Source organism: Eublepharis macularius, chromosome 2 (genome assembly GCF_028583425.1).
Source record: "Eublepharis macularius isolate TG4126 chromosome 2, MPM_Emac_v1.0, whole genome shotgun sequence".
Lineage (NCBI taxonomy): Eukaryota > Metazoa > Chordata > Lepidosauria > Squamata > Eublepharidae > Eublepharis > Eublepharis macularius.
In genome coordinates this window covers 117,243,169-117,268,673 of record NC_072791.1, presented here as the reverse complement: position 1 = coordinate 117,268,673, position 25,505 = coordinate 117,243,169, and the positions used below count along the sequence as shown (strand labels likewise).

The window sequence follows — 25,505 nt, the reverse complement described above, 5'->3', positions numbered from 1 at the left end:
TAGTAATATACACGAGTAAGGGTACAGCACTAGGGTTGCCAGGCCTCCTCAACCTCCAGGGGGGGGAACAGGGGCCTGGCACTTACTTTGGGGGAGAGGGGGTATGCACCGCCCCACAGGAGCACTCCTGTGCTCCACAGTGCCTCAAAATGGGTCCGATTCATGCCAAAACGGGCCCGTTTGGGGGCTCTGCGGAGTGAAGGAGCTCTCATATGCTCCTCAGCACCCGAAAACGAGCCCGTTTTGCTGCGGATCGGACCCGTTTTCAGGCAGTGCAGAGCGCAGGAGCACTCCCGTGCTCCATAGCGGCCCCAATCTGGGCCAAAACAGGACCAATCCTGGTGGCTGCACAGCGCCGCAGGGGAGCCCACAGAGAAGGTGCCCCCCTGCCGGTTAGGTAAGTGGGGATGGGGTGGGGGGAGTGGGGACGGGGGATCCCCCACCCCCACCGGGGGTCGGGGATCCCTATACAGCACAGACCTCCTTAGGCATTCTGCAGAAAATCCACTACAAAATAACCAGCCGCTGGGGGTTGTGTTGTCATATCAAGAATGGGTGCTACTATGTAAAATTTCAAAAGAAAAGAATTCTGTCTTTGTGTACAGTGACCTTACTTGGAGGCAATTAAATTCATAATTTATTTGGATTCAAAGTTGTAGTAGACACTGAATCAACAACGTACTTAAACAGCAAGATACACCAAAGATCAGAGAAGATTGAGGTGATGGTGGTCAGGAAGGCTGATGATTTAGAGATTGGATCCCCTTGTAGTGGATGGAGACGGCATTTGCAGAGCAGATTAAGAGCTTGGGGATGCTCATGATGAACCCAGCCTTGCTGTTTAAAAAGCAGGCTGGTGTGGTGGCCAAGAATGTCTTTTAGCAGATGCATTTCATTTGCTAACTTTCTCCTTTCTTAAGACTCAGCTGATCTGGTTATGCTGATCCATGCTTTTGTAACCTTGGGGTTAGACTACTGTAAAGCGTTCTATGTTGGGCTGCCCTTTTGGACAACCTGGAAAGTTCAGCTGGTTCAGAATATGGCAGCCTGACTACTGTTAGGGGTTAACCAACAAGAACATATCTTACCCAGTTTGATTCAGAGTACAATTCAATGTGCTCTTTATGACCTTTAAAACCCTTTCTGGTCCAAGACTCACAAATCTAAAAGATTGTCTCATCCCCAAATATCCATGTATGCCAACTTAGTGTTCAGCACACAACTGCAGCTCCAAAATGCAAAACAATGCCCCTTAGGCCATTACGGGTCAGGAAAATGGCATGGGGAAGGCTGAAGTCCCTTTCCCCCATGCCAGAGTCTGATCCAAATCAGGCCCCAGCAACACAAATTAGTTCCCTGCAGTTGCAGTCTGACTGAAGGAAAATGAGTCAACTTGGGGAAAATTGGACCTGATTCATTTTAAAACAAATACAATGTCTAGTTTGGTCTTTAAGGCAGCCTGCCTGGCATCACCTTGCAGAGTGCGCTCCTTGAAATGAGGTGTGCTATCTTTAGAGGAGGCGTTGCCAGGCCATTTGAGAGGGCTTTAAATGAGATACAAACAGCAGACACCTTTTTAGAGACAGGGAAGGTAGAGTTTTATTTTGTATCTTTTAAAGTGTGTTTTTAATTTTGATCTGAAAACCACCCTAAATCACAAAGAAAGGCAGGATATAAATAGCTGAATAAAATAATAATAATAAAACACATGGCTTTTGAGATAGTTTGGAAGGGGTGGTGGTGGAGAGAAGAAATTTAATGCTTCATCACATCAGGAAGGGGAACACAGTCTCTCTCACTTCCCAATCACAATCCGATGCCATTCTTTTATACCATGTTATTTTTAACCTAATTTGCTGCAGTTGCCACATAAGCCTTCTTTTGCTTACCATCTGGAAAATGGTAAGCAAAAAGAAAAAGGACATTGGCAGCAGAAGAATTTACAACACAATACAGAAATGTTAGGATTTATTCAAACACTTTTAATATAATTTCCCATTAAATAGAAGATCATAAATATGATTCTAATGTAGCTCCCTCTTTTAGCTCAACTCACTTTCACACTCATATTTATTCATACAGAAAAAAATGTACAAGGCAAGTTAAATAAATGAGAAGAGAGACATTTAATGGCAATGAAGCACAAACTATACCAAATATTACTTCCTCTCTCCCCTTACAGCTCAGCTACAATCTTCTGCTCCCGAAATGAATTTCATTGGCAAAACAGCAGAAAAAAGATCAGCTGCTGTGCAGACTGATAAGGTAAGTGCATGATAAAAAGCACTTCCTCTGAGAAATGGTATCCATGATGCAAGGCTCTTAAACTGCTGAACAAACAACTTGTCATAAAGACCATTTTGCATACTGTCATCACCACCGGGCCAGCTTCCACAACCATTCCCACAATGCCTTCTCCATACTTCTATAACAAGTAGCAAGGCTCATTACACAGTTCTGCCCAAATGTGCAGCAAGTGACATTACTCGCAATGTACTGGCACTGGCATGGAAACTCTCCATGCACTCTAGAACAACCAGATGAGTCTTGTGACACATTTGAGAAATAACATGGAGAAAGAACCATGAAAGATTTTGATTCAAGCTGATTCCATGTCTGCATGTCTACCTACCCAGTACATTTTTATTCTGTCCTTTCTACATGGAGCTCAGGGTGACACACATGGTTACACTTCCACAATTTTTATCCTCACAACAACCCTGTGAGCTAGCTGGAGAGTAAGTGATTGGCCCAAGGTCACCCAGTCAGCTTCATGGTAATGTGGAGATTCAAACCAGCTCTCCTATTTTTTGTCTCACACTCTAGCCTCTACGCTTATATGAGGATTATTAATATTGCATTTAAGAGAGTACAAAATTTGATTTTCACAGGGTTGGAGGGAGGCAGAGATATCTAAGAGGGAGTGGCTATGGGGTGGGGGGGGAGTGTGTTCCAGAGGGAATTTCAAAGCAGAAGGCTTTCAAAATAAGGAGATCCAGGAACAAGAAAGCGTTAGGGTATCACTGGGAACAACTTATTTTAGTTACAACTGATATACCCATAAGATTTTTCTGTTCAGCTAGACTGAGACCAGACAATTGATTACTTTGGATGGACCAACACTACTCAGAATGGCAGCCATGGCATGGATCATGCCTGATTGAGTCATCTATCTAGGCTTGTCTTTTTGTCCTACAGCTGCATCGTTCTGCAGCTGAATTAACAGTCCACTATATTCCATTATTAATATCCCATCAAGCAAAAGAGGTCTGCATCTGTCTTTTCCTTAGTCAACTTTGTCTTGCGCGCACACCTTGCCAGTGAGGGTTACTTAATACTTTTGGTAAACATCTTTTTAGAAATTTAGACATGCAAGATTTTTCTAAGAAGACAAGTGGGATGGTCCTAGACTGCAAACTGGGAATACAATGGTAAGAGTGGCCATTACAAGAATTCAATTCAAGGTCCATTCTCTCTTTCATAATTACAGGTGGGCACAAACAGCAATACGAACAAAAAAAAAAACCATGAACAGCCCAATCAGCAGTTCACAAGCAAGCTGTTTGTGAGACCCCGTTCCCGGCGAACATGTGTCCGTTCCAAGCCCTCTTCGTGGCGTTCGTCAGCCCTTCGTAAAGCCAGACAGTCTGGTACCTTTCAATCAATTCCCCTAGCAACATAGGCATGGACTGTCTGAACTCCTTCTGGCTTTCCTTCTGGCGTGTAACCCCTCAAAGTAGCTTCCAGTAGACAGTCCAGTTTTTGCCACTGTGAAGAGAAAATGACAGGAAAGGGAAGTACCCATACATCAAGGCTTTCCCAAGGTCCAATATCTCTGAAACTTTTGGGGGGGAGGGTCTTCAGAGGACAGTGAGGACTATATCCCTGCAACTTTGGTGGGTATTGGACATTGAGAAGGTCAGTTTGTAACCCCTCAAAGTAGCTTCCAGCAGTCAGTCCAATTTTTGCCACTGTGAAGAGAAAATGACATGAAAGGGGTAGACTAGGGATGTGCATTTCGGCTTTCTGAAAGCCGAAAGAAAGCCGAAACAAAAGTGTTTCGGCTTCTTTCAGGTTAGCCGAAACGTTTCGGGCTAAGCCGAAACGTTTCGGCTAGCCGAAAGAAAAAAAGCCAAAACGTTTCGGCTTTAGGCTTTTTCAATGGGAAAATGCCTCCGGCGTCTTCCCGGACGTCTGGGGAGGCATTTTCCCACTGAATCAGCCCAAAATTGGTGGGGACCTTCCTCTAACCCCTCTCTACAAACCCCCCAAGTTTCAGACCGATTGGACTTTGGGGGGCCATGTTATGGTCCCCCAAAGCAGGTCCCCCTATCCTCCCATAAGAAAGTGAAGGAGCAGCATATTGTTAGCATGCTGCTGCTTATCTTCTTCATTATTTCCTATGGGGAAAAATGAAGAAGCAGGCTTCCTTTGCCAGGGGTGGCATTTTGCATGCAAAATGCCCCCTCACCCTCAGGGGCCCTTCTCCCACCCTCCTCCCACCCCCCACCAAGGCTCAGCCTGCTCCCACTTGGGGGGGCCATTTCATGGCCTCCCCAAGTAGGTGCTCTAATCTCTACCACTGACAGCTGGGGGAGGCTTGTCTTGCCAGGGGTGGCATTTTGCATGCAAAATGCCCCCCAGGCCTCTGGGGCCCTTCTCCCACCCTTCCTCCCACCCCCCACCAAGGCTCAGACTGCTCCCACTTGGGGGGGGGCATTTCATGGCCTCCCCAAGTAGGTCCTCTCAGCCCCCAAAGTCCACCCCCTACAGCCCCACACAAACCCAATTCCCCCCCAGCTGCCACACACAGACCCAAATCCCCACATTAGCCCCTCACAGACCCAAATCCACCCCCAGCAGCCCCACACCCATAACCCCAGGAACAGGCTGGCAAAGGCCAGCCCTCTCCCTTTGTTCCCTATGCTGGGAACTTCTAAACTCTCTTTCCCTGGGCAATTCTGCACAGCCCAGGGGTGCCACAATGGTGGGCACACTTCTGAGTGCCAGCTGGTCCCTGTGAAAGAGCACCTGAACCACAGACACCCTCCCTCAAATTCCCCCACCACCTACAGAGATGGCTGGCCAGCCAGCCCCATTGTTCCCTATGATGGGAACCAACTGCACAACAAAGAATAAAACAAGAACAACACAAAATAAAGTTTTTAAAAAATTATTTTCTCCCTTCCAAAGTACAAGTAGGCAAAGCATAATGACACATTACACCAGCAGTCCCCCACACAGAAAAATAACACAACTCACTTAACATCAGAGAATCACAAAGCACGATTCCTGTCAAAAACACTTTATTTCTTGAACAGCTTTAGGTTACACAGCAGGGGGAAACACCAAAGGGCATGGCAGCACTATCTTACACAAAAATAACACAACTCACTTAACATCAGAGAATCATAAAAGCACAATTCCTGTCAAAAACACTTTATTTCTTGAACCGCTTTAGGTTACACAGCAGGGGGGGGGGACACCAAAGGGCATGGAAGCAGTATCTTACACAAAAATAACACAACTCACTTCACATTAAAGAATCACCCCAAAAAATTGCTGTCAAAAGCACTTTATTTCTGTAACTGCTTTAGGTTACACAGTAGGAAGGCACAACAGAGCAGGAAAGCAGTGTACTACACAAAAATAACACAACTCACTTCACATCAGAGAATCACACAAACACAATTGCTGTCAAAAACGGTGAAGTGGGTTGTATTATTTTTTGTAGTACATTGCTATCATGCCCTGTTGTGCCCTCCTACTGTGTAACCTAAAGCTGTTCAAGAAATAAAGTGTTTTTGCCAGGAATTGTGTTTTTGTGATTCTCTGATGTTAAGTGAGTTGTGTTATTTTTGTGTAAGATAGTGCTGCCATGCCCTTTGGTGTTCCCCCCTGCTGTGTAACCTAAAGCTGTTCAAGAAATAAAGTGTTTTTGACAGGAATCGTGCTTTGTGATTCTCTGATGTTAAGTGAGTTGTGTTATTTTTCTGTGTGGGGGACTGCTGGTGTAATGTGTCATTATGCTTTGCCTACTTGTACTTTGGAAGGGAGAAAATAATTTTTTAAAAACTTTATTTTGTGTTGTTCTTGTTTTATTCTTTGTTGTGCAGTTGGTTCCCATCATAGGGAACAATGGGGCTGGCTGGCCAGCCATCTCTGTAGGTGGTGGGGGAATTTGAGGGAGGGTGTCTGTGGTTCAGGTGCTCTTTCACAGGGACCAGCTGGCACTCAGAAGTGTGCCCACCATTGTGGCACCCCTGGGCTGTGCAGAATTGCCCAGGGAAAGAGAGTTTAGAAGTTCCCAGCATAGGGAACAAAGGGAGAGGGCTGGCCTTTGCCAGCCTGTTCCTGGGGTTATGGGTGTGGGGCTGCTGGGGGTGGATTTGGGTCTGTGAGGGGCTAATGTGGGGATTTGGGTCTGTGTGTGGCAGCTGGGGGGGGAATTGGGTTTGTGTGGGGCTGTAAGGGGTGGACTTTAGGGGCTGAGAGGACCTACTTGGGGAGGCCATGAAATGCCCCCCCAAGTGGGAGCAGTCTGAGCCTTGGTGGGGGGTGGGAGAAGGGTCCCAGAGGGCTGGGGGGCATTTTGCATGCAAAATGCCACCCCTGGCAAGACAAGCCTCCCCCAGCTGTCAGTGGTAAAGATGAGAGCAGAGCACCTACTTGGGGAGGCCATGAAATGGCCCCCCCAAGTGGGAGCAGGCTGAGCCTTGGTGGGGGTGGGAGGAAGGGTGGGAGAAGGGCCCCTGAGGGTAAGGGTAAGCCGTTTCGGCTTTTGGCTTATATGAAAGAGAATCCTCTTTCGGCTTTCTGCTTTCGGCTTTAGCCGAAAATTTTTGGCTTGCACACCCCTAGGGTAGACCCATCATACCTTTCCTGGCTCAAGTTCAGCTAAGTCCCAAGGGGGCCGTTCTGGCTCCCACGAACCTCTAACTACGAACATGTTCGTGAACATGTCATGTCCATCAGTGTTTGTGAATCCCTGTTCGTGGATGGCAACAAACAATGAACATCGTGTTCGGGTTTTTTTCCTGTTCGTGCCCACTTCTATTCATAATCTATGTCAGGGAAAGTAACAGTTATATCCATTTACCAGGTACAGTTTAGACAACAGCTTTATTTTCACAGACTGGGTAAGGAAGAAAATTAATTGAATGTTGCATAGCTGAGGAAACATTCCTGGCTTCTGCAGTAGTTGTGAGCCTTAGAAATCCTACAGGGAATACACTAGTTCCTTTTGGAAAATGTAAGATGCTGCAGCTCTGTGACAGGATCAGGATTCAAAGGTGGAGCTCTTGTGCAGGAAAATTTTTTAAAAGATCATGCAAACTGTGCTATCTAAGTAGCATGTTTTAGTTTATTGTGAAAACGCAAATGAGAAATGGCTAAGAAAAAGGTTAGATTGCTCACAGTGCAATCTTAAAATGAGATACAGCCTCACCTTTCTAAGCCCGCTGACTTAAATGGATTTAAAAGGGTATAATTGTTTCAGATTGTGCAGTTAAGCACCAAGTAATCATTCCTGATAACAAAGAATCTCTGGTCTGTCTTTCTTTGAAAGTCAAGGATCTATATTTGGTTGGTAAGTTTTAAATAAATAAACTAAGCAGTTACACCACCATTTTAAACATTAAATAGAACATTGCTCATATTAGCAACGAAAAAAGGGCAATAAATAAAATAATAAATTCAGTTAGTAGTAAGGGATACCAAAAAGGTTGCCTCTAAAATAAAAGGAATTAAAACCTTTCCATCAGATTAGACTCCATCATCTCACTAGTATGCTTTGTAAAGACATACTAAGTATTTTAGTGCCATTATGATAAGTTGGGGATTTAAGGAAGCTTTCCTATTGGCAGAAGATTATTTTTAAGGATCTTTATTTTATTTTACAGAACATACGTCCTGCCTTTGTGCCCTTACAATTAAAACATACTTAACAAAAACATACTTTAAAACCATTAAAACCAACCAAAAAGAACAACAAATATACCTAATAATAACTAATCTTTATAATCTACTACTTGGTTAAGGTGCAGGATCTTGTCATAGATCCAAACTAAGTTTCCACTAACAGAAGACACTTCTATTAGAGGAACAGAACTTTCCTACCTCTCCTGCCTCCATTGCAGCTCACTGGTCTTCTAGAAATGCTGCTTCTGGGGGGACAGGGGACTCTCAAGAATGGCAAATCGGGGGTCTGCAGCAGGAAGATGGAACTGGAAGAAATTAAACCTCTCCTTCTATTAGCAGAAAATGTTGCCTGGATCCAGACCCATGTATTCCATATACACAGTTCAGGCACAAAAAGTTTTTACAATATTAGAAATACAACAGCACTTAAAACAACATTTTAAATGACACAAGGGCCATTAAGCCAACTGCAATCGATTTTGAAAACACAGGAAATGCTACAAAAAAATTACCCAGGGAGCTTCACAGCAGCAGCAACTATTGATATTTGTTTACTGTACCCAACCAAGAATTTATTACTCATTTCAATTAAAATAATAATAATAACAACATTTGATTTATATACCACCCTATAATGATAATGAAGATGAAATTATCTTACATTTCTGAGAGTAAAATTTTAGAGTCAGTTTCAAGTTTACAACATGATAATAAAGATAACAGGACACTTTATGAAATAGGATGTTTGACTAGATAGACCTGTTGTGTGATCTAGCATGGCCATTCTTATATTCTTAAGATAAAAGAATTTTTCCATTGGTTTATCCCGATTTCTGCACACATTGTTTCACTTTTAGTTTTCACTTCTTTTTGTTGCTGTTTGTTTTCTCCTGGTTTTTTTCTGTGGTTCTTTTAAGACCACTTTTACCCTGATCTTTTTCTGGAGCAGATTTTGAACTGTCTTTTGTGTATAATGTTTATTTCAGTTTTATTTGTCCCACCCATTCCCACCCACATCTAAGCAACTTTTCGATGACTCGTCATCATTAAACCACTCCTCCCTGTTTTTTTCCATCTTAAAAAAAATCATCAATTTCATATTGATATATAACCTACCGTTGTTATAATAGATGCAGCAAGTTCTCTGAATTCATAGCTTTCATTTTTTAAAAAAAAATCTAGCCCCTTGGGAAGATATGTCTTTTTTCCTCATATCTCCACAAAGGAAGAAGCTAAGGACTTTTTTTTTATCATGAAAGCTAGAAAAAGCTGGGAATTCAGCAAACCTGCTGCATCTATTATTAAAATGGTAGCTTGATATATTGATATGAAATAGATGATTTTTTAAAAAATGCAACAGCTCTGGTGGCACAGGAAGCGGGGAGGGCTGGAAACCTCTGGTGCCAGAAAAAGCTGTATGGTTTAAAAAGTATATCGCCTGCTGCTGTTCCAAACTCCATCCCAACAGAGGTCAGTTTGCCCTGCTGGTGCCTGCTGGTGCTGGGTCAGCCCAGACAGGGTTCTCCAGTTTGGGCCCTGAGAGAGGCACCACTTAGGTATGGGTGGCAGAACTTCTCTCCTTTTAGGCTTCCCCATGCAAACTCTGGCACTGTGTTCATTTTCAATCTTTTTGAAAAAAATGGTCCTTATATTGATATAATGATATAAGCACGAGTGGAAAAAATATTGTAAGAAGATAAATATAAAATAAAAATAAAATATAAATAAAAAATAAAAAGTACTACGACATCAATGGTGCCACCAATGGCAAGAGCACCCTCACTTTAAAATCCTGATTATGCAAGACATGTGAGGAATAAAATAAACTGACTCCACAACTGTAAAAATGCAAAGGGAGGACAGACATGCAGAAGAACCAATTTCAATGCTCACGGATTGAGAGCTAAGAAAATCAGGAATAAGAAGAGTTTGCGGAAAAGCCCAAAGTATCACTTTTTATCCCTCTTGAAGTCATCAAGACCTTTGCTTAAATTGAAAGTATAACTAGCAAATAATGTTACCACTGGAACAAGAACATGGGAAACACGAATTCAAACAATGACTACAATACTGTGATAACCATATATGCTAGACTGAGAGGTGGCATTAGAATGAAATGAGCCACCCCAAACAGAAAGACACAATTTCTAGGTTTTTTTTAAAAAAAATGTAGTCTCTTCCAAAATTTGATTATAGATGTTAAATAAACCCCGCCCCCCACCTCTGCCCCTTCTAACATGCACATGTACTTTGCTAGCTAAGAGATTGGCTGGGACCATTATTTTCTCTTCTGCACTGGCAAGGCAGCTTAAATGAGGCAATTAACTAACACATACCCATCCAGTATCCCTAATTCTCATAGCAGTTATCAGTATGGCTGTACCAAAGTAGAAGAAACTAGAGATACTGTCTCATCTGCCAGATCTGATCATATCCCATGCAATTTCCTTTGGTGATCTGGTCTGACAGTCTTGCTCTCGTAAACTTCAAACATAATTTCATATGTGAATGATGAACAATTGCATGCAAGAACATTTTTATTTTTATTCACTCAAGATGCATATCGAATGTTAATTTGAAGTCATTCTTAAGTATATATCTTCAATTACCCACGTTACCATTTATGCCCCTGAACAAGCCTACTGCAGAGATAGCTTTGTAATACAGTGTTAATCAGTTAAACTGTCCGAGTCACTTCTGTACCCTTTATGGTAGAGCAAGTAAAGTACACAGTAATTCAATCTGGAACCTGAAGATCAATTCATTCCCCAGTGTGTAAACTTGGGCTAGTCATTATCTCTTACCTTAGCCTTCCACAAAAGGCTGTTGCAACAAAAAAAAATTATGCTATCCTCAGCCGGGTTTGATGGAGCAAGTGGGTTATTATCTACAAAAAATATTTAAAGGCGATTAATATCAGAATTAGGGAGCTGAAGGATCGTCTTTTCCCATGCTGTCAGCCTGACAGCTAAGATCTTCCTCACAAGCCCTACTCTCTGTGCCCACACCATCAGAAGTGAGGCAGGTGACAATCAGAGGCAGGGCTTTTTCAGTAGTGGCACCTCACCTAAGCAATGCTTGCCCTACCCTTTGAAGCTCATCTGGTGCCTATGCTGCTCTCTTTTAGGCGTCAGGCAAAAATAGTTCTATTTACCCAAACTTTTTGTTAATGGGTTAATAACTTAACACCACTTCTATAGTGTTTTAACCTGAATACTATTAAATTCATTCTAAACAGTTCATTGGTTTGTTTTCATGCTATGGCTGGGCTTCAATTCACAAATTTTAACATTTTGCCTTTCTGTTATGTTTTATTTTGTAAGCTTGCTCAGGCAGGTTTCCTGGAGAGGTGGCATGACTATTTTCTATGTAAATTTAGGAGAAAGGGAAAGTATGATAGGAGACCTGAAGAAACAACCAAGTTTGTAATTTGGCTGGAAGTGATTGATAAAATGCTTTGGGGAATAAGAATGTTTTTAAGGATCTGTACTGCCTGCTTCTGTGCCCTAATTCAGTTACAGAAAGCAAATATGCAAGAACAGGGCACTGCAGTGCACATTCTTTCCTCCAGAGGAACCTGACTTTAGAAAAGACTGCTTGCATGAGTGGGAGGGGAGAGAAACACATTCCCTATGGCTAAGGCTGATCTCACACTATTTTCAGTTAGGTTAAAAATAAATGATACTTGGAGGCTGTAGTATCTGATACTGAGTTCTGTGGTGCCGTCACGCTGCAAAATAAAATTAAAAAACCCTTTTGTTACAGGCTACTGAATCCCTGGGAACATAAAGTAACACAAAGTTCACAACTGTCAGTTATGTTCAGAGTTTAACTGAAGAGCAGTCCAATGTCACCATTCAATTTCACAGCAGAATAATGAATAATCTTTCAAAGCAAAGAGACAGCAAATTACTCAAAGCCAAACTATACAAGATGTTTGGCCACAAGTTGGGTTGAGGTTCTCTTGACTTGAACTGCATCCCCTGCAGCCTGATGGCACATGAGGGGAAATTTTCCAAGCTCTGTAGGGCCCAAAGCGAATTGTGATCACAGCACAGTGCCAGGATGGGCTTCTGCCTTCTCCCTTGAACCATTTTCCTGATCCATGATGGCCCCACGGGCAAATGAATACAAGCTGTAAATTAATCTAAATCATTTTTCTGCATGTGCTATCTTGTTGCACATAGCAACTTGACAAGTAGAAATGTTCTTCATCACATCAAATTTGAAGAATTCCACACAGAATTTTTTTGATCCCTACCCATCATAAATATAAATCTGTAAGAAAATAAGAGAAATGAATGTTGTTTTGCCTGGTTCTCTTTGTGATCCCAGGAGCAGTGGATTGGAGGGGAGGGGGTAGAAGCAACAGAGCACAAAACCACCACAGTCAGGTTGGGAGGAAAACAGGCCGCAATTTTATTGATCACAGCCATTAGAGCACTGGTAAAGCATAGGACATGGATCCAAGCATCGAACAACCCACCTGCCATTTGATGACACCCTTCTCAGCCCGCCTGCTGTGAACCAACCACGGGATGGCATGGGGTGTGATCCCACCTGAGTGTAGCCACACCGAGGTTTCCATGCCACCTGGAAGCAAAGCCAGATGATGGCCATGAGCTGGGCACATCCTCCAGCAATCTCCCCCGAAGATCAGGTAAGATGGCCAGCCAGCACAGTCTCCCCTCCACAGCAGGATAATAATAATATAATAATAATAATATTTGATTTATATACCACCCTTCAGGCCAACGTAACGCCGACTCAGACCAGTTTACAAAGTGTGTTATTATTATCTTCACAACAATTACCCTGTGAGATGGGTGGGGCTGAAAGCGCTCCAGAGAGCTGTGACTAGCCCAAGGTCAGCCAGCTGGCTACAAGTGGAAGCGAAAGGAATAAAACTTGGTTGCTCAGATTAAAGTCTTGCTACTCTTAACCACTACACCAGACTGTGTTCGGTGCAATGCCACCCCAAACACCCCAGTTGTTACAGATAGGAGTTGACCAAAAAGTACTCTGCAACATAATGCTCCATAAACGAAGAGGGGGGGGAAGCAGGAGCAGCTGTCTAACACCTCGTGTCAGGGCACAATGAAGGAATGGCCTGATGGGGCTGTGCCCTCTGCCTTCCCCACTGCTACGACCACGTCTCCCATGCTACCAGGCCACCAAGGACTGAGCACCTGGCTCCCAGTGCAAAAAGCAGCCATGGCACCCCATGCCATCCCCTCTCCAGAATTTGTGACAAATTATGTGTGTGGGAGCACCCACTATGGGGCCTCCAAGCTGTGATGGGCAACACTGTCCAGTGGGGGTTGTGGGGGGTGACTCCCCTACTCCCTAAAGCCATCGATAACATTGCCCCTCTCTGACCTATCCCTCCCTTGTCACGGAAACCTGCACTGTAGTTTACTATGGAGCTGGGTGAGTTAAAGAGGGCTGGGAGATGTCTAGAAAAACACTGGCTGAAAACTCGCTCTGAAACTGATATAGCATGCCACAGAGCTCACTGGAAGACGTATGAAGCGGCAGTGAGGGCAGCAAATAAAAGCTATTTCTCTGCAACTATTGCATCAGCCAGCTCACAACTATCCCAGTTATTCAAGTATATTGTCATCTCCTAACTCCTAAATCTGAATCTTCACAGCCTCAAGAACAGACCATTAGCTGTGATGCCTTCACAAAGTTCTTTGCTGAGGATTCGGTTTCGTTTTCTCGGCCATGTCGGACGCTCCTCTCCGCAGGTCCGGGAGGAAGTGCCCGAGCAGCCTGACCGGGCGGCTGACCTGCGAAGGTTAGCCCTCAAGACTCCCAGTGAGGGTGTCAGGGTCCGGAGCGCGACAGGAAGAACCCCCCAAAGTCGATGCGGGGGGTAAATTGCCCATTTGCTCCTATGGAGGCTGGCAGACTTGCGCAGCACATCGCGTGCCGCCGGGCCATGGAGAACGGCAAAAAGCAGATTTAAGGTGAAAACCTGTAAGTAGCGAATCCCTTCTGTTACTACAAGCGTATGCGAAGGATTGGTGGGATTTGAAGCTAAGAAGGCTCGGATTTCTTCCCCCTCACTGAGTTTCGAAACTTGGGTGGCGGATTCCCCCCCCCCTAAGATGGCGACGAAAAAGCAGAGCCCCGCTATGGGCAAATCCATCTCGGCTGCTTTGCAGGGGAAAGGAGAGTCTCTTGAGGAGCTAGTAAAGCGGTCGGTCGTCGAAGCCATAAAGCCCTTTGTTGACAAGTTAAAAGAAACTGATCAAAGGGTTGGCTTAATTGAGAGTGAAGTGAAAACCATTAAGGAAGCAGCGGTGGGGGCGGAAAAGTCTGCTCGGGAAAACGCAGCACTCATGAGGGCAACAAACAAAGAACTAAAGCTGTTGGAGAACCAACTGATCGGGTTGCAAGTGGATCGTGCTCAGACAATATTGCGTCTCCAGAATGTGAAAGAGGAGGAAAATGAGAATTTAAAGGATCTGGCGTCGGAACTTTTGGCGATACCCGCGAAGGCAACTAAAGAAGAGTTAAAAAACGCCATTTTGGAAGTCCGTCGGGCTTCTTCAAAATATGCAACGAAGCGTCAGCTGCCTCGCGAGATTATTATTGACTTTTCATCTAAGAAGATTCGGGACACCATCCTATATAATTCATACAATGCGGACTTGGACTTTCTGGGCAATAAGGTTAAGATATTGAAGGATGTTCCATTTTTAGCTCGGAAAAGAAGATTTAAATATAAAAGGTTTGCAGCTCTTCTGAGGAAACGTGAAATAAAATACAAATGGTTATTTCCGGAAGGTATCTGGTTTAGCTATAAAGATCAAGCTCACAAGATAACATCGGAAGACCAGCTAAGGGACTTTGTGTGTAAACATCAAGAGTTCCAGCAAGAAGAAGAGGATTTCAAGCCTGAAGGGGGAGGGGAGGAGGGAACAAGCACAGTGACTGTAGCTGTTCAGAGAGAATTGCGACTGAGACACAGAGGGGGGAAGAAGACCTAATCCTGATTGTAGTTTGTATTTTATAAGATCTACCAATCTAACAGCATTTTACAAAGTTCTAATGTTAAATAATTGCAGTATGAAGGGAATGCATTACTTGTAGATGTAGTGTTTGTGTTGTTATGTGTTGTTTCTTCCCCTTCTCCCTGTTCCCACTTTTTCCTTTTTGTAGTACTAGTAATTAAAAAATAAAAAAAACTTTCAAAAAAAACAAAACAAAGTTCTTTGCTGAGGAAATAGCATGAATACACTCAGATCTGGATGCCAGCTGTAATATAAGTAAGGCCAAAGTAACACCTACTACAACCTTTGGTTCACATATGGACCATTTTAAACCAGGTACAACAACAGATATTAACAGGATCCTTGCATATGTGAAAACCACAACCTTGTCCATCTTGGCTACTAAAATTATGTAAAGACCACATAAATAAGCCTTTGAAGTCTATTGTAAATCAGTCACTAACTCAGGGCACCTTCCCTGACTTCTCAAACAGGTAGTTATCCATTCACTTCTTAGAAAACCAACCCTACACAAAAACAGTATGGCAACTTAATCCCCCCACCTCCAATCTGCCCTTTCTGGGCAAAGTGATTGAGAGAGCAGGAGCTCACTTACTCCAGGTCTTCTTGTATAAATCTGGTGCTTTGTACCCATTTCATTCAGGATTCAGGCTGGACTATGGGACACAGGCTTCTCTGGTGGCACTAGTTGATGATATCTGCCTGAACACAGACAAAGGCTATGATTCTTTACTGCTCCTGCCAGACCTATCTGCTGCCTCTGATACAGTAGACCATACCATCTTGCTGAGGTGCCTGGAGGCAGAAGTGGCTATCAAGGGATGTGCCTTAGACTGCTTTAAATAGTTTCTCTTGAAATAGACCCAAAAGGTAGCTGTTGGGGACCAACTGTCGTGGGGGCCAACTATGGGAATTATTGTGCAGAGTTCCACAAGGTGCAATCTTATTCCCCATGTTGTTCTATATAAAACCTTTAAACCTTTAAGAGAACTAATTTTTAGCTATGAAATTGGATACTATGACACAAGCCCCACTCATTCCCTCACTGAGAGGCAGATTTTTTCCTCTAAAACAGTTGAGATTGCTTGCTATGGCTGGGCAGCCTCTGGTAGCATGTCTCTGGGTATAATCTAAGTTCCTTTGTGTCTCATACTTTAAAATACACATATTTTTGGCTTATATCCGAGCCCAACATTTGGTAGGGGAGAAGCAAGAGCCCACGTCTTCTTTAAATGAAATGGCACTAGAAGCTAAGTAAAGTTCAAAAGGAAACAGCAGGTTTATTAAACAGGCAGTATTGGTATATAGGTAGGCAGGGAAAGTAAAGCTGAGGTAAATTTTGATTGTAGTATAGAATACTTAGGGACAATAATCTTGTTAAAACTTAGATCTTTAAAGTGAGACGTTGGTAATTTCGGACTTAGGTTACTTTAACAAGGTTCCTTCAGATTTCACTTTGCAGTTTAGGCGTTCTGACTTCAATACAGCACTCTTTTCCCTTTACACCAGACCTAGGGTCCTCTTCAGAGCCAAACCACCCTTTTTAGACACTGGGCAGAAGCTATTCTTCTCCAAAAGATATAGTCCTGATTACTTGGCTGAAAGGGAGTCTCCTTTCATTACCCACCCCCAGTTCTATCTTGTCTGTGTAAATCAGTGTTAGCTTTCACACTTACTTTAACTAAAATCTTTTTTAAACCTAAAGCTGTCCCAGTTAGGGAAAACTTTTCCTTTTTCCTCACACAGAGGTTTACTAGACTGACCCTCCTTGTCATACCCTAAACTTCAATTTCTGCAACAATTCTGTCAGCATCAATTGTTACTTTCTCACTGGCCATTCACGGGGGTGGGGGTGGGTGGGGGAGGAGCAGCCTGTCAATCATTCACCCTTCAGGCAGTATTTTAATATTTTCCTTTCTACTCTCTTGGTGCTGCACTTAGTAAACCTTTCATTTTAAAAGCCCATTCCATCATAGATGTCATCAATATGTAGATGACACCCAGCTATCAAAAATCACCATGGGTTCCAGTAGAGATCTTAGGTCACTGTTTGACAGCTGTGGTCAAATGGCTGAAAGTAGACAAATTGAAACTGAACCCAGATAAGATGGAAATTATGCTGGTTGGGAAGGCAAAGATCTTTAAGGACATTGTGCTTTCCACTTTCTATGGAGTTTGTCTGACCCTTGTAGACTCAGAGCGGGACCACAAGTGACGCCTGACACAGGTTGGACACTTGCCAGCTTCCCTCAAGTTTTTATGGGAAATGTAGGAAGCTTGGCGGAATGTTGGACAAGTGACAGTTGAAAAGTCCATTGGACAGCAGTCAGAGAGTCAAGCTGCGAGACCAAGATGCCTACATTTCCCATCAAAACTTGAGGGAAGCTGACTAGTGTCCAACCTGTGTCAGGCGTCACTTGTGGTCCCGCTCTCAGTCAAGAGCCTAGGGGTTATACTTGATCCAATGCTACTTCTAGAAAAGCAAATTAAAGCAGCTGAAAAAAATGCTTTCCACATATTCAGCCTAGCCTGGAAGATGGCGCCCTACCTTGACATAGCTGATCTGGCCACCTAGATTCATGTCATGTTAACATTGACATTTGACTGCTGCAATGCACTGTACACTGGTCTCCCCTCTAAGTTAACTCGGAGACTCCAGCTAGCGCAGAACACTGCAGCTCAGCTAGTATTGGTAGCTAGGAGAACCATGAATATTACTCCCATTCTACAGTCACTCCATTGGCTTCCTATCAGTTACTGAGCCCAGTTTAAAGGATTGGCTATTACCTACAAAGCTCTCCATGGCCTTGGTCCATCATATCTACGGGACAGCCTCTTTCCCTATATTCCACCACGGCAACTTCGCTCATCTGAACAGGGCCTTCTGCAAGTACCACTCATCACATGGGCAAAATCAACAGCTGCCCATACATGAGCATTCTCTGTGGTGACCCCCACTTTATGGAATGGCCTACCTAAGGTTAGGAAAGCTCCCACTCTCCTGGCCTTCCGTAAATGATAAAAAACTGAATTGTTCAACAAGGGCTCATTGCTCAGATGGGAGGGTTGTACTGTAAGAAAGTGGCTGCAGGAGATCCATCAGTAAAGGGATACAGAGGGACCACAGACTTCACTACTATTGCTGTAAGTATGATCTTACTGGGTAGTTCCTATGTTGTTTAATATATCAATCATGGAATTTGTCTATGCTCTATTTCAACACTGTTAAATCTTTAAACCTTTCTTTTCCCTTTAAACCTTGCAAATTGCATGTATATACCCATTATAAGTATATTGAAATGTTGTGATATTAATTGTACTGACTCATACCATGCAATTCGCCTTGAGTCTTAGTGAAAAAGGCAGACTATAAATGACATAAATATATATATATTTAAAAACATAAAAATGTGTGTGAGAGTCCCACCATGGGGCTTCCGAGCTGTGATGGCAAGATCATCCAATGGGACCACATGGGGGGATGACGTTGACTCCCCTGCTCCTGAATCCAGCCCCACAGCCTACACAAATTGGCTTCCTGGTAAGTTGGGAAGGCCTGCACCTTGCACACTACAGCAGTGTATAATGATGAGTGCTCTGAGAAATGGAAAAACAGTGGGGAAAGAAATACAGCTCAGTTTGAAATGAGGGGGGGGCGTGTTTAATAAAATAATCAGGCTGAAAGTGTCGATCACTTTGTTACTATGCCTGGGTAAACCTAATTTTTTTCCTTTTTGCTGCTGCAGTCAGTAAATAGCAGCTCTTCAAGTTCATTTCAAGTCAGGAAAACAGTGTGTCTGTGGGGGGGGGGGGGGGAGTGAAGCCCCTACAGCTCTGGTCTAAATAGGAATTGTATACAACTGGGAATTAAGTTTCTGGGTAGTAACTTCCACAACAAAATGTCAAAAGTCCACAAGCGACACATACGTACTTTTTGACAAGTGAATTTGCTCTGAACCAGAGAGGCCTTTAGCTGCGGTAAGTTGATTGATAAAATAATGACATTGTTATTTTGCCAAACGACATCTCTCTCCACATTTCAAACTGAGCTCCCTTTCCTTCCCTTCTCACAGCCTGAGTGGAAAGGCAAGAGCAAAACACTCAAAACTGGGGTGTGATTCCTCACTTCTCATGGTAACAGTCTCTATCACCCGTCTCTCTGGCTAACTCTCAGCTGAGACAAATGTCAAAGCCCCACCACGTGTTCAACATCAACAACAAGAAGTCAGCCCTGCAAGGCTGACCACTTTGCAGACTGAGTTCCACAAAACAATTACTTGGGTAGCTATGGCAAATAGGCCAAAGTACTGGACTTAAACTGAAGCACTTAAATCCCAGATAACACCAAATGAGTATACTCAATAGAGCTTATTAAGAAGAGTGCAAAGATCACAAACACAGAAGTATGCAAACGAGAAAGGAGAAAAAAAGCTAAATAACTATCCTAAAGTACTAACCAGGCTTTGGTCCTCTGACATAGATATTACCCTGTCAGGCTAAAAGCACAAAGTCCAGATATAGCTCCAAACTCCAAACGCAATAATCCTGGTAACCAGACCCAAAGAGCATGTAGCACAGGTATCTACAGGTATCCACCAACAACTACACAGGGCAGACTGGAATGAATGCTTTATTCCAAACTGGCTGCAATGGTCTGATTGACCAATCAGGGGTGTTGCTCATTCTTCTATAGCTGATATGTACTCACAGCCAGAATCCCTTGCGCTGATGATGAAATATAGATGAAAAAACTCCCTTCTAGCCTCTGACCTTGACTCTTTGATGCCATCTTTCACCTCTGAAAACTGCAGAGTCATGATGACTGCACTTTCCTAAAGACTTCTTAAGCTTGATCAAGGAATAATGGAGAAAGGTATATATGGAATTCTGAATAAAATCTGAATACTATACAAGTATTTTTGGACATGAATATTGGGAATACCTAATATATATAGTATTCTCGATACTTGAATCCAAATACCATTTTTTTTACGTGCACACCCCTAAACTGAATAATAGAGAAGGACTTTGGAAAGCACAGCCAGAAATAAGGATGCCATGGAACAGAAAGAGAAGAGCAATGGTAATGGAACAAAAACTGGGAATGAAAATTACGGCTCACACTTGCCCAAAGGGTCCATATTAATGGACATATTTCCATGTTCTTTCCCCTTTTGGTCCAATTATTATCACCCCATTACCTTTTTCTTCAAACAAAAACCAAATCAGGAGAGAGCTGTGTCCTGCAGTCTATGTCATGTGGAAACATAAGAGGGATTTTCACTGCAATTCTGGCTTACAACATTCTTGCCTTCTTCATTTTATCCTCACAACAACCCTGTTAGGTAATTTAAGCTGGGAGTATGTGACTGGCTAAGGTCACTTGGCAAGTTTTCATGGCAACAGTCAATCCTGGCTCCCCCAAATCCTGGTCTGGCACTCTAATCACTACACTACATTGTCTTTAAACAAAAAACATTCCCATACCTGCAATGATATCATCCATTTGTTCCAGAGCGGCTTCAAGCATATGGCTAGCATCAGAAGCCATCGTTTTCTGATTTGCTCAGACCTGGTTTTCTTGCTCTAAAAAGGAAGAAGAGAAGTTATTGTTTATTAAAATCATATCAACATCACTCTGCTACCAAATTAATCATATCAATCTTGACCATTATGAGCACCTTTTTTTCTTTAATACAAATATTTTCTTAATAAGGTTAACAGGCCACTAAGGTGCAATTAGTAGCTCTTACTCTTCTGTGATTATATGAAGGACAAAATCCCAGGAAAGCCATGTGGGTCTGCATCAGAAGTTAACTGCAGGACAGAATGGCCCAATATCCTACCTCGCTAAAGAAGGAGGGGATGGTGCCATTTTAAGTGCTCGGGGAAAAAAACTGAACATAATTGCATATATCAACTGAAAAAAGGGGGAGCTTTCTGTGTGATAATTAAAGTGCTTTAAAATCCATGTGTGATTTTTGGCCTAATAATCTGTCTGCATTCAAGCTTTTAGAGAGCAAACAGAAGAGCAGTAACAAGAGGGCACAAAACAAATTATGAAACAATAAAATTGTTATTCTTCAAAGTTATCACAGGATGCACTTTTGGTTTTGCAACAGCAGACTAATATGCCTGGAATTAGTTAATAAAGCTATGAGTTAAACCTTCCAGATAGCTCCATGCATATTTGATACAGAAGAGGGGTAAAATCAAATGTCTGAATCATGTGGAAATTGTTCTAGACAATCTTGTATTATATTTACTGAAAAAATATCTAGAGGAGTTAGCCGTGTTAGTCTGTAGTAGCAAAATCAAAAAGAGTCCAGTAGCACCTTTAAGACTAACCAATTTTATTGTAGCATAAGCTTTCGAGAATCAAGTTCTCTTCGTCAGATGCCTGATCAAAACTGGGCAGATACAGAAGAGGAGGGGGGAAGCGAGAGAGAGAGGAAAGAAGGGGACATATATCACAAGGGGACAGAATGCAATTAGCGTGGAGGCAATCAAAACATTCCTTTGCTTGGAAATGTAAACATCTCCTTTTGGTGTGCAGTCAGTTTGCCGTATTAGTTTGTAGCAGTGAAAGTATTGGATACTTTCATGTTTTTTCTAAGTATTCCACAGCATATTTCTTTACAGATCAAAAGCTGTTATTATGCACATCTTATCAATATGTTCCATGCTGATCAAAGGAGACCATGAAACTGCCATGACAAAGAAAGAACCTAGGCAAAGTATGCTGTAGTATTCCTGTTAGTAAAAACAGTACACTATACATGATTTACTAATAATCTACCTATTTAAAGCATTATATCCTGCTTTTCCAGTGGTTTTAATCCTACATATCACTGAGGGGGGGGGGGCGGGTTGTCTTGTTCTACTAGAGCCAAAAACACAGCCATCAGTACGCCAGCACCACCAATGTCAGCTACAAACAAAACAAAGCAACCCTAACAGTAGTAACCATGAAGCAATTAAAACACCAAATAATGCTTCATTAAAAGGTCAATAGAAGCCAGGTTGATGAGGTGAACCATAGGAAAGAAAAATCAACAAAAAGTCTGCAAACAAGGACTGCAAACTGCGAATCGGGAAATTCCTGGAGCTGTGGGGACAAAGCATGGGAAAGGCAGGGCACCCTCTAAAGCAGCCATTTTCTCCAGGCAACTGATCTTAGCAGTATGGAGATAAGCTGAAATTCTGAGAGATCTCTAGGCCCTACCTGAAGGTTGGCTACTGCATGTACACATGTATTTAGAAAGGTCAGCCCCAAATAAATTGAAAGCTCTCACTCTCCTGATCTTCTGTAAACAATGCAAAACCAAATGGGTCAAGAGGGCTTTTTGTTCAGATGGGAGGCCTGTACTGTAAGAAAGTGGCCTCAAGAGATCCAGCAGTAAACAGATAAAGAGGAACCACAGACAAAACCACAGTTTTGTAAACAACAAAGGACCTTAGACTTCAACAACAAAGGACCTTAGACTTTCGCCGGGCCTGCAAGACAGAGTTGTTCCACCAGGCATATGGCTGAGGCTGGGCCTCCGCCGGCCTGGGGGGGGGGAGGGGGGTGTATAAAACCCTCCCTGTGAAGGCTGTCCACCATCTTGTTTTAAATATGTTGTTTTAATGAATATGAATTTTTAATTGTATTTTTAATGTGTTGGTATCCGCCCTGAGCCCGCTTGCGGGGAGGACGGAATACAAATTTGAAATAAATAAATAAATACTATTGCATAGTATGATCTTACTGAGTAGTTCCTATGTTGTTTAATAAATAAGTCATGGAAGTTGTCTATGCTCTGTTTCAACACGGTTAAATCTTTAAACCTTTCTTTTCATTTTCTTTAAACCTTACAAATTGCATGTATATACTCATTACATGTATACTGAAATGTTGTGATATTGATTGTACTGATTCACACTATATAATCTGCCTTGAGTGTCAGTGATAAAGGCGGACTATAAATGATGTAAATTAATAAAATATATAATAAATAAATGGCTGTGGAAAAGGCTTTGACACATTATAACAGAGAAGGCCCTGACAGTTGTACCGACCTTGCTTCAGACAGTTGGAACAAACACTGCAGGGGATCTGGACAATGATCTCAGTTGGAAACAGGTTCATATAAGAACAGGTGGCCCTTGAACACATGCGGCTGCCTTACACAGTGTCAAAACACTGGACTATCCTGGTCAGAACTGTCTACTTTGAATAAGAGCAGTTCTCCTGAGGGCCAAGCTACAAGTGATGAATGACACACTTGTCAGCTTCCCTCAAGCTTTGATGGGAAATGTAGATTTTGCAGCTTGGCCCTCCAACTGCTGTCCAATGGACTTTTCAACTGTCACTTGTTCAACATTCCACCAAGCTGCCTACATTTCCCATCAAAACTTGAGGGAAGCTGACAAGTGTCCAACCTGTGTCATTTGTCACTTGTAGTTTGGCCCTGAGTCTCACATCTGCACCTGATTGTTTTAACCAGAGATACTAGGAGCTGAGCATAGAGGGACCTTCTGCATGCTCTATAACTAAGAACTGGCCCCTCCCTTAAGAGGCCACCACACACAAGGTGCTGTGTATTTGTGGGCACTACGCTCTGCATTTACCACTTGGACATTGAAGTACTTTCAATTACTTTAGCTGACCCAATTCAAAGCAAATTCCTTTCCCACCTCAAAAAGGAAATAAATCAGCTTGCTTAAAAACAGAATGAGTTTGATAGCAAAATCTGCCCAGTTAGTAAATGTTAAACCAACTGAAAATAGAAGATGTTTGTCACATGCTCTCTAACACTGTCACTTTACTGACTTCATACAGTATACTTTGGTTCATACCACCTGCCCATACTTAATCAAAGTTTCTCTGATGTTTTTCAAAACGTCAGGGTTACTCATCTCCAGATTCACACCACTTCTCAAGTGGTAGGACCTAAAAAGGGATTTTGGCCCAAACTAGACATTCTTAACAGAATCTCTTGTTTTACCACTGCCACTCATAAGAGGATTTAGAGTTCATTTCAGGAAATAGGATTATCTCAAATCTCCAGAAAGAAAAGAAAAATAGATCTAACTTGTATTTCTGTAAAAGATGCTTACATAGAAATATGTGCTAAACAAGAATCTTATTCACTCCCCCTTCACTAAGAAGTGATCTGCACTCACTTCAATTGAACACCCTTAACACAGCCCACACTGTCATGTACAAAAATAGTTATGTGTCTGTTATGATATATATTTACATGTCTGCATCCTGCAGGGACTTCCAAACAAATACTTGTATGTAAATAGACATATGCGCAATTTTTACATACTATGTACAGAGCTTTGCACATTTCCCCCAATTCACTTCTATGAAGAAGGGTGTCATTTTCTTAAAATAGTTCAGTATCTACGCTTACTCAATGACACCAGAGTCTTACATTTATTAACTCTAAAGTGCCCCAAAGAGGGCAGTATCTTAAATTTAGGGAATGTCTATCAAATTAACATCAAAACTGAGCAACCTGAGATGATGCTATATACAGTATCATAAATACGGGATAAATATTAATAAGAAGCAAGCAGGATTGGTGCATTTTGGAATATCCTGCATCTCACAATTTCTAGTTGAGAGAGATAGGCAGAGATGCAGTCTTCAAAGGAACGTACCCACAAGGAATCCCTCTCCCATAATTCTTATGGAAACTACTTAAACTGAACTCAGTAGGCCATACTGGTCTGTGGTAAAACAGCAGGATTTGAGTCCAGTGGCACATGAGACTGGAGTTGCCATCCCCTCGCCCAAGGCAGGGGATCCCCCAATCCCACTCTTCCCACCCTGCTCCCACTTACCCACCTGGCAGGGGGCGCGCTCCCTGGAGCACCCCCTCCCCTTGGGGCGTGGGGCACCCCTGGGTGGGTGGGTGCTCCCGCACTGCGAGAGCAGGCAACAGCGGTGGTGAAAGCAGGCCGTTCTTGATGCCACCGCTGCAGCCAGCATCGCCTGCTTATCCGCTGCTTGCTCTCACGGTGCAGGAGCTGCAGCGCTGACTAAAGCGGCTTGCAGCAGCGAGAGCAAGTGGTGGTGGCAGCTGTGGTGGCAGCAAGAGCAGCTCGCTGTCACCAGCGCCAGCGCCTCCCGCTGCCACCGCTGCTTGCTCTCACCGCTGCAGGCCACTTTCACCAGCGCAGCAGCGCTGGCAGCAGGTGGCGCTGGTGACAGCAAGCTGCTCTCGCTGCTGCCGCCACCACCGCAAGCAAGCTGCAGCAGTGGCGGCCGAGAGAAAGGGGACACAAGCACCCTTTCTTCCGCAGCGCGGCAACGGCAGTCCCGGAAGTGCCATCATCATGCACCTGCGTGATGAGTGATGTCATGACGCACATCGAGGCACACGTACACACACACTTTGCACACAAGACAGAACTTGAAAAAAGAAAAAAAAGGTAGGGTGGGTGCCAGGATCCCAGTGCCCCACTGGGGCATACGAGGGACATGGCAACCCTATTAGAAGCTGACAAAATTTTTAGAGTCAAAACTCCCTTCTTCCCTTCTGAAGAAGAGAGCTTTAATTTTTGAAA

The 25,505-nt window shown here is 43.1% G+C and overlaps 1 protein-coding gene across 3 annotated transcripts in view; it reads right to left on the bottom strand.

Annotated features, from left to right (window-relative positions):
• Window positions 1-25,505, bottom strand: part of PPFIBP2 (PPFIA binding protein 2) — a 189,926-nt gene that overhangs the window by 115,958 nt on the left and 48,463 nt on the right. For all 3 annotated transcript variants that reach the window (XM_054972944.1, XM_054972946.1, XM_054972945.1), the window contains exon 2: window positions 20,430-20,528. In XM_054972944.1, coding sequence (XP_054828919.1) covers window positions 20,430-20,493 — 64 coding nt within the window. In that variant the 5' untranslated portion in view covers window positions 20,494-20,528. The remainder of the gene's footprint in view (window positions 1-20,429; window positions 20,529-25,505) is intronic.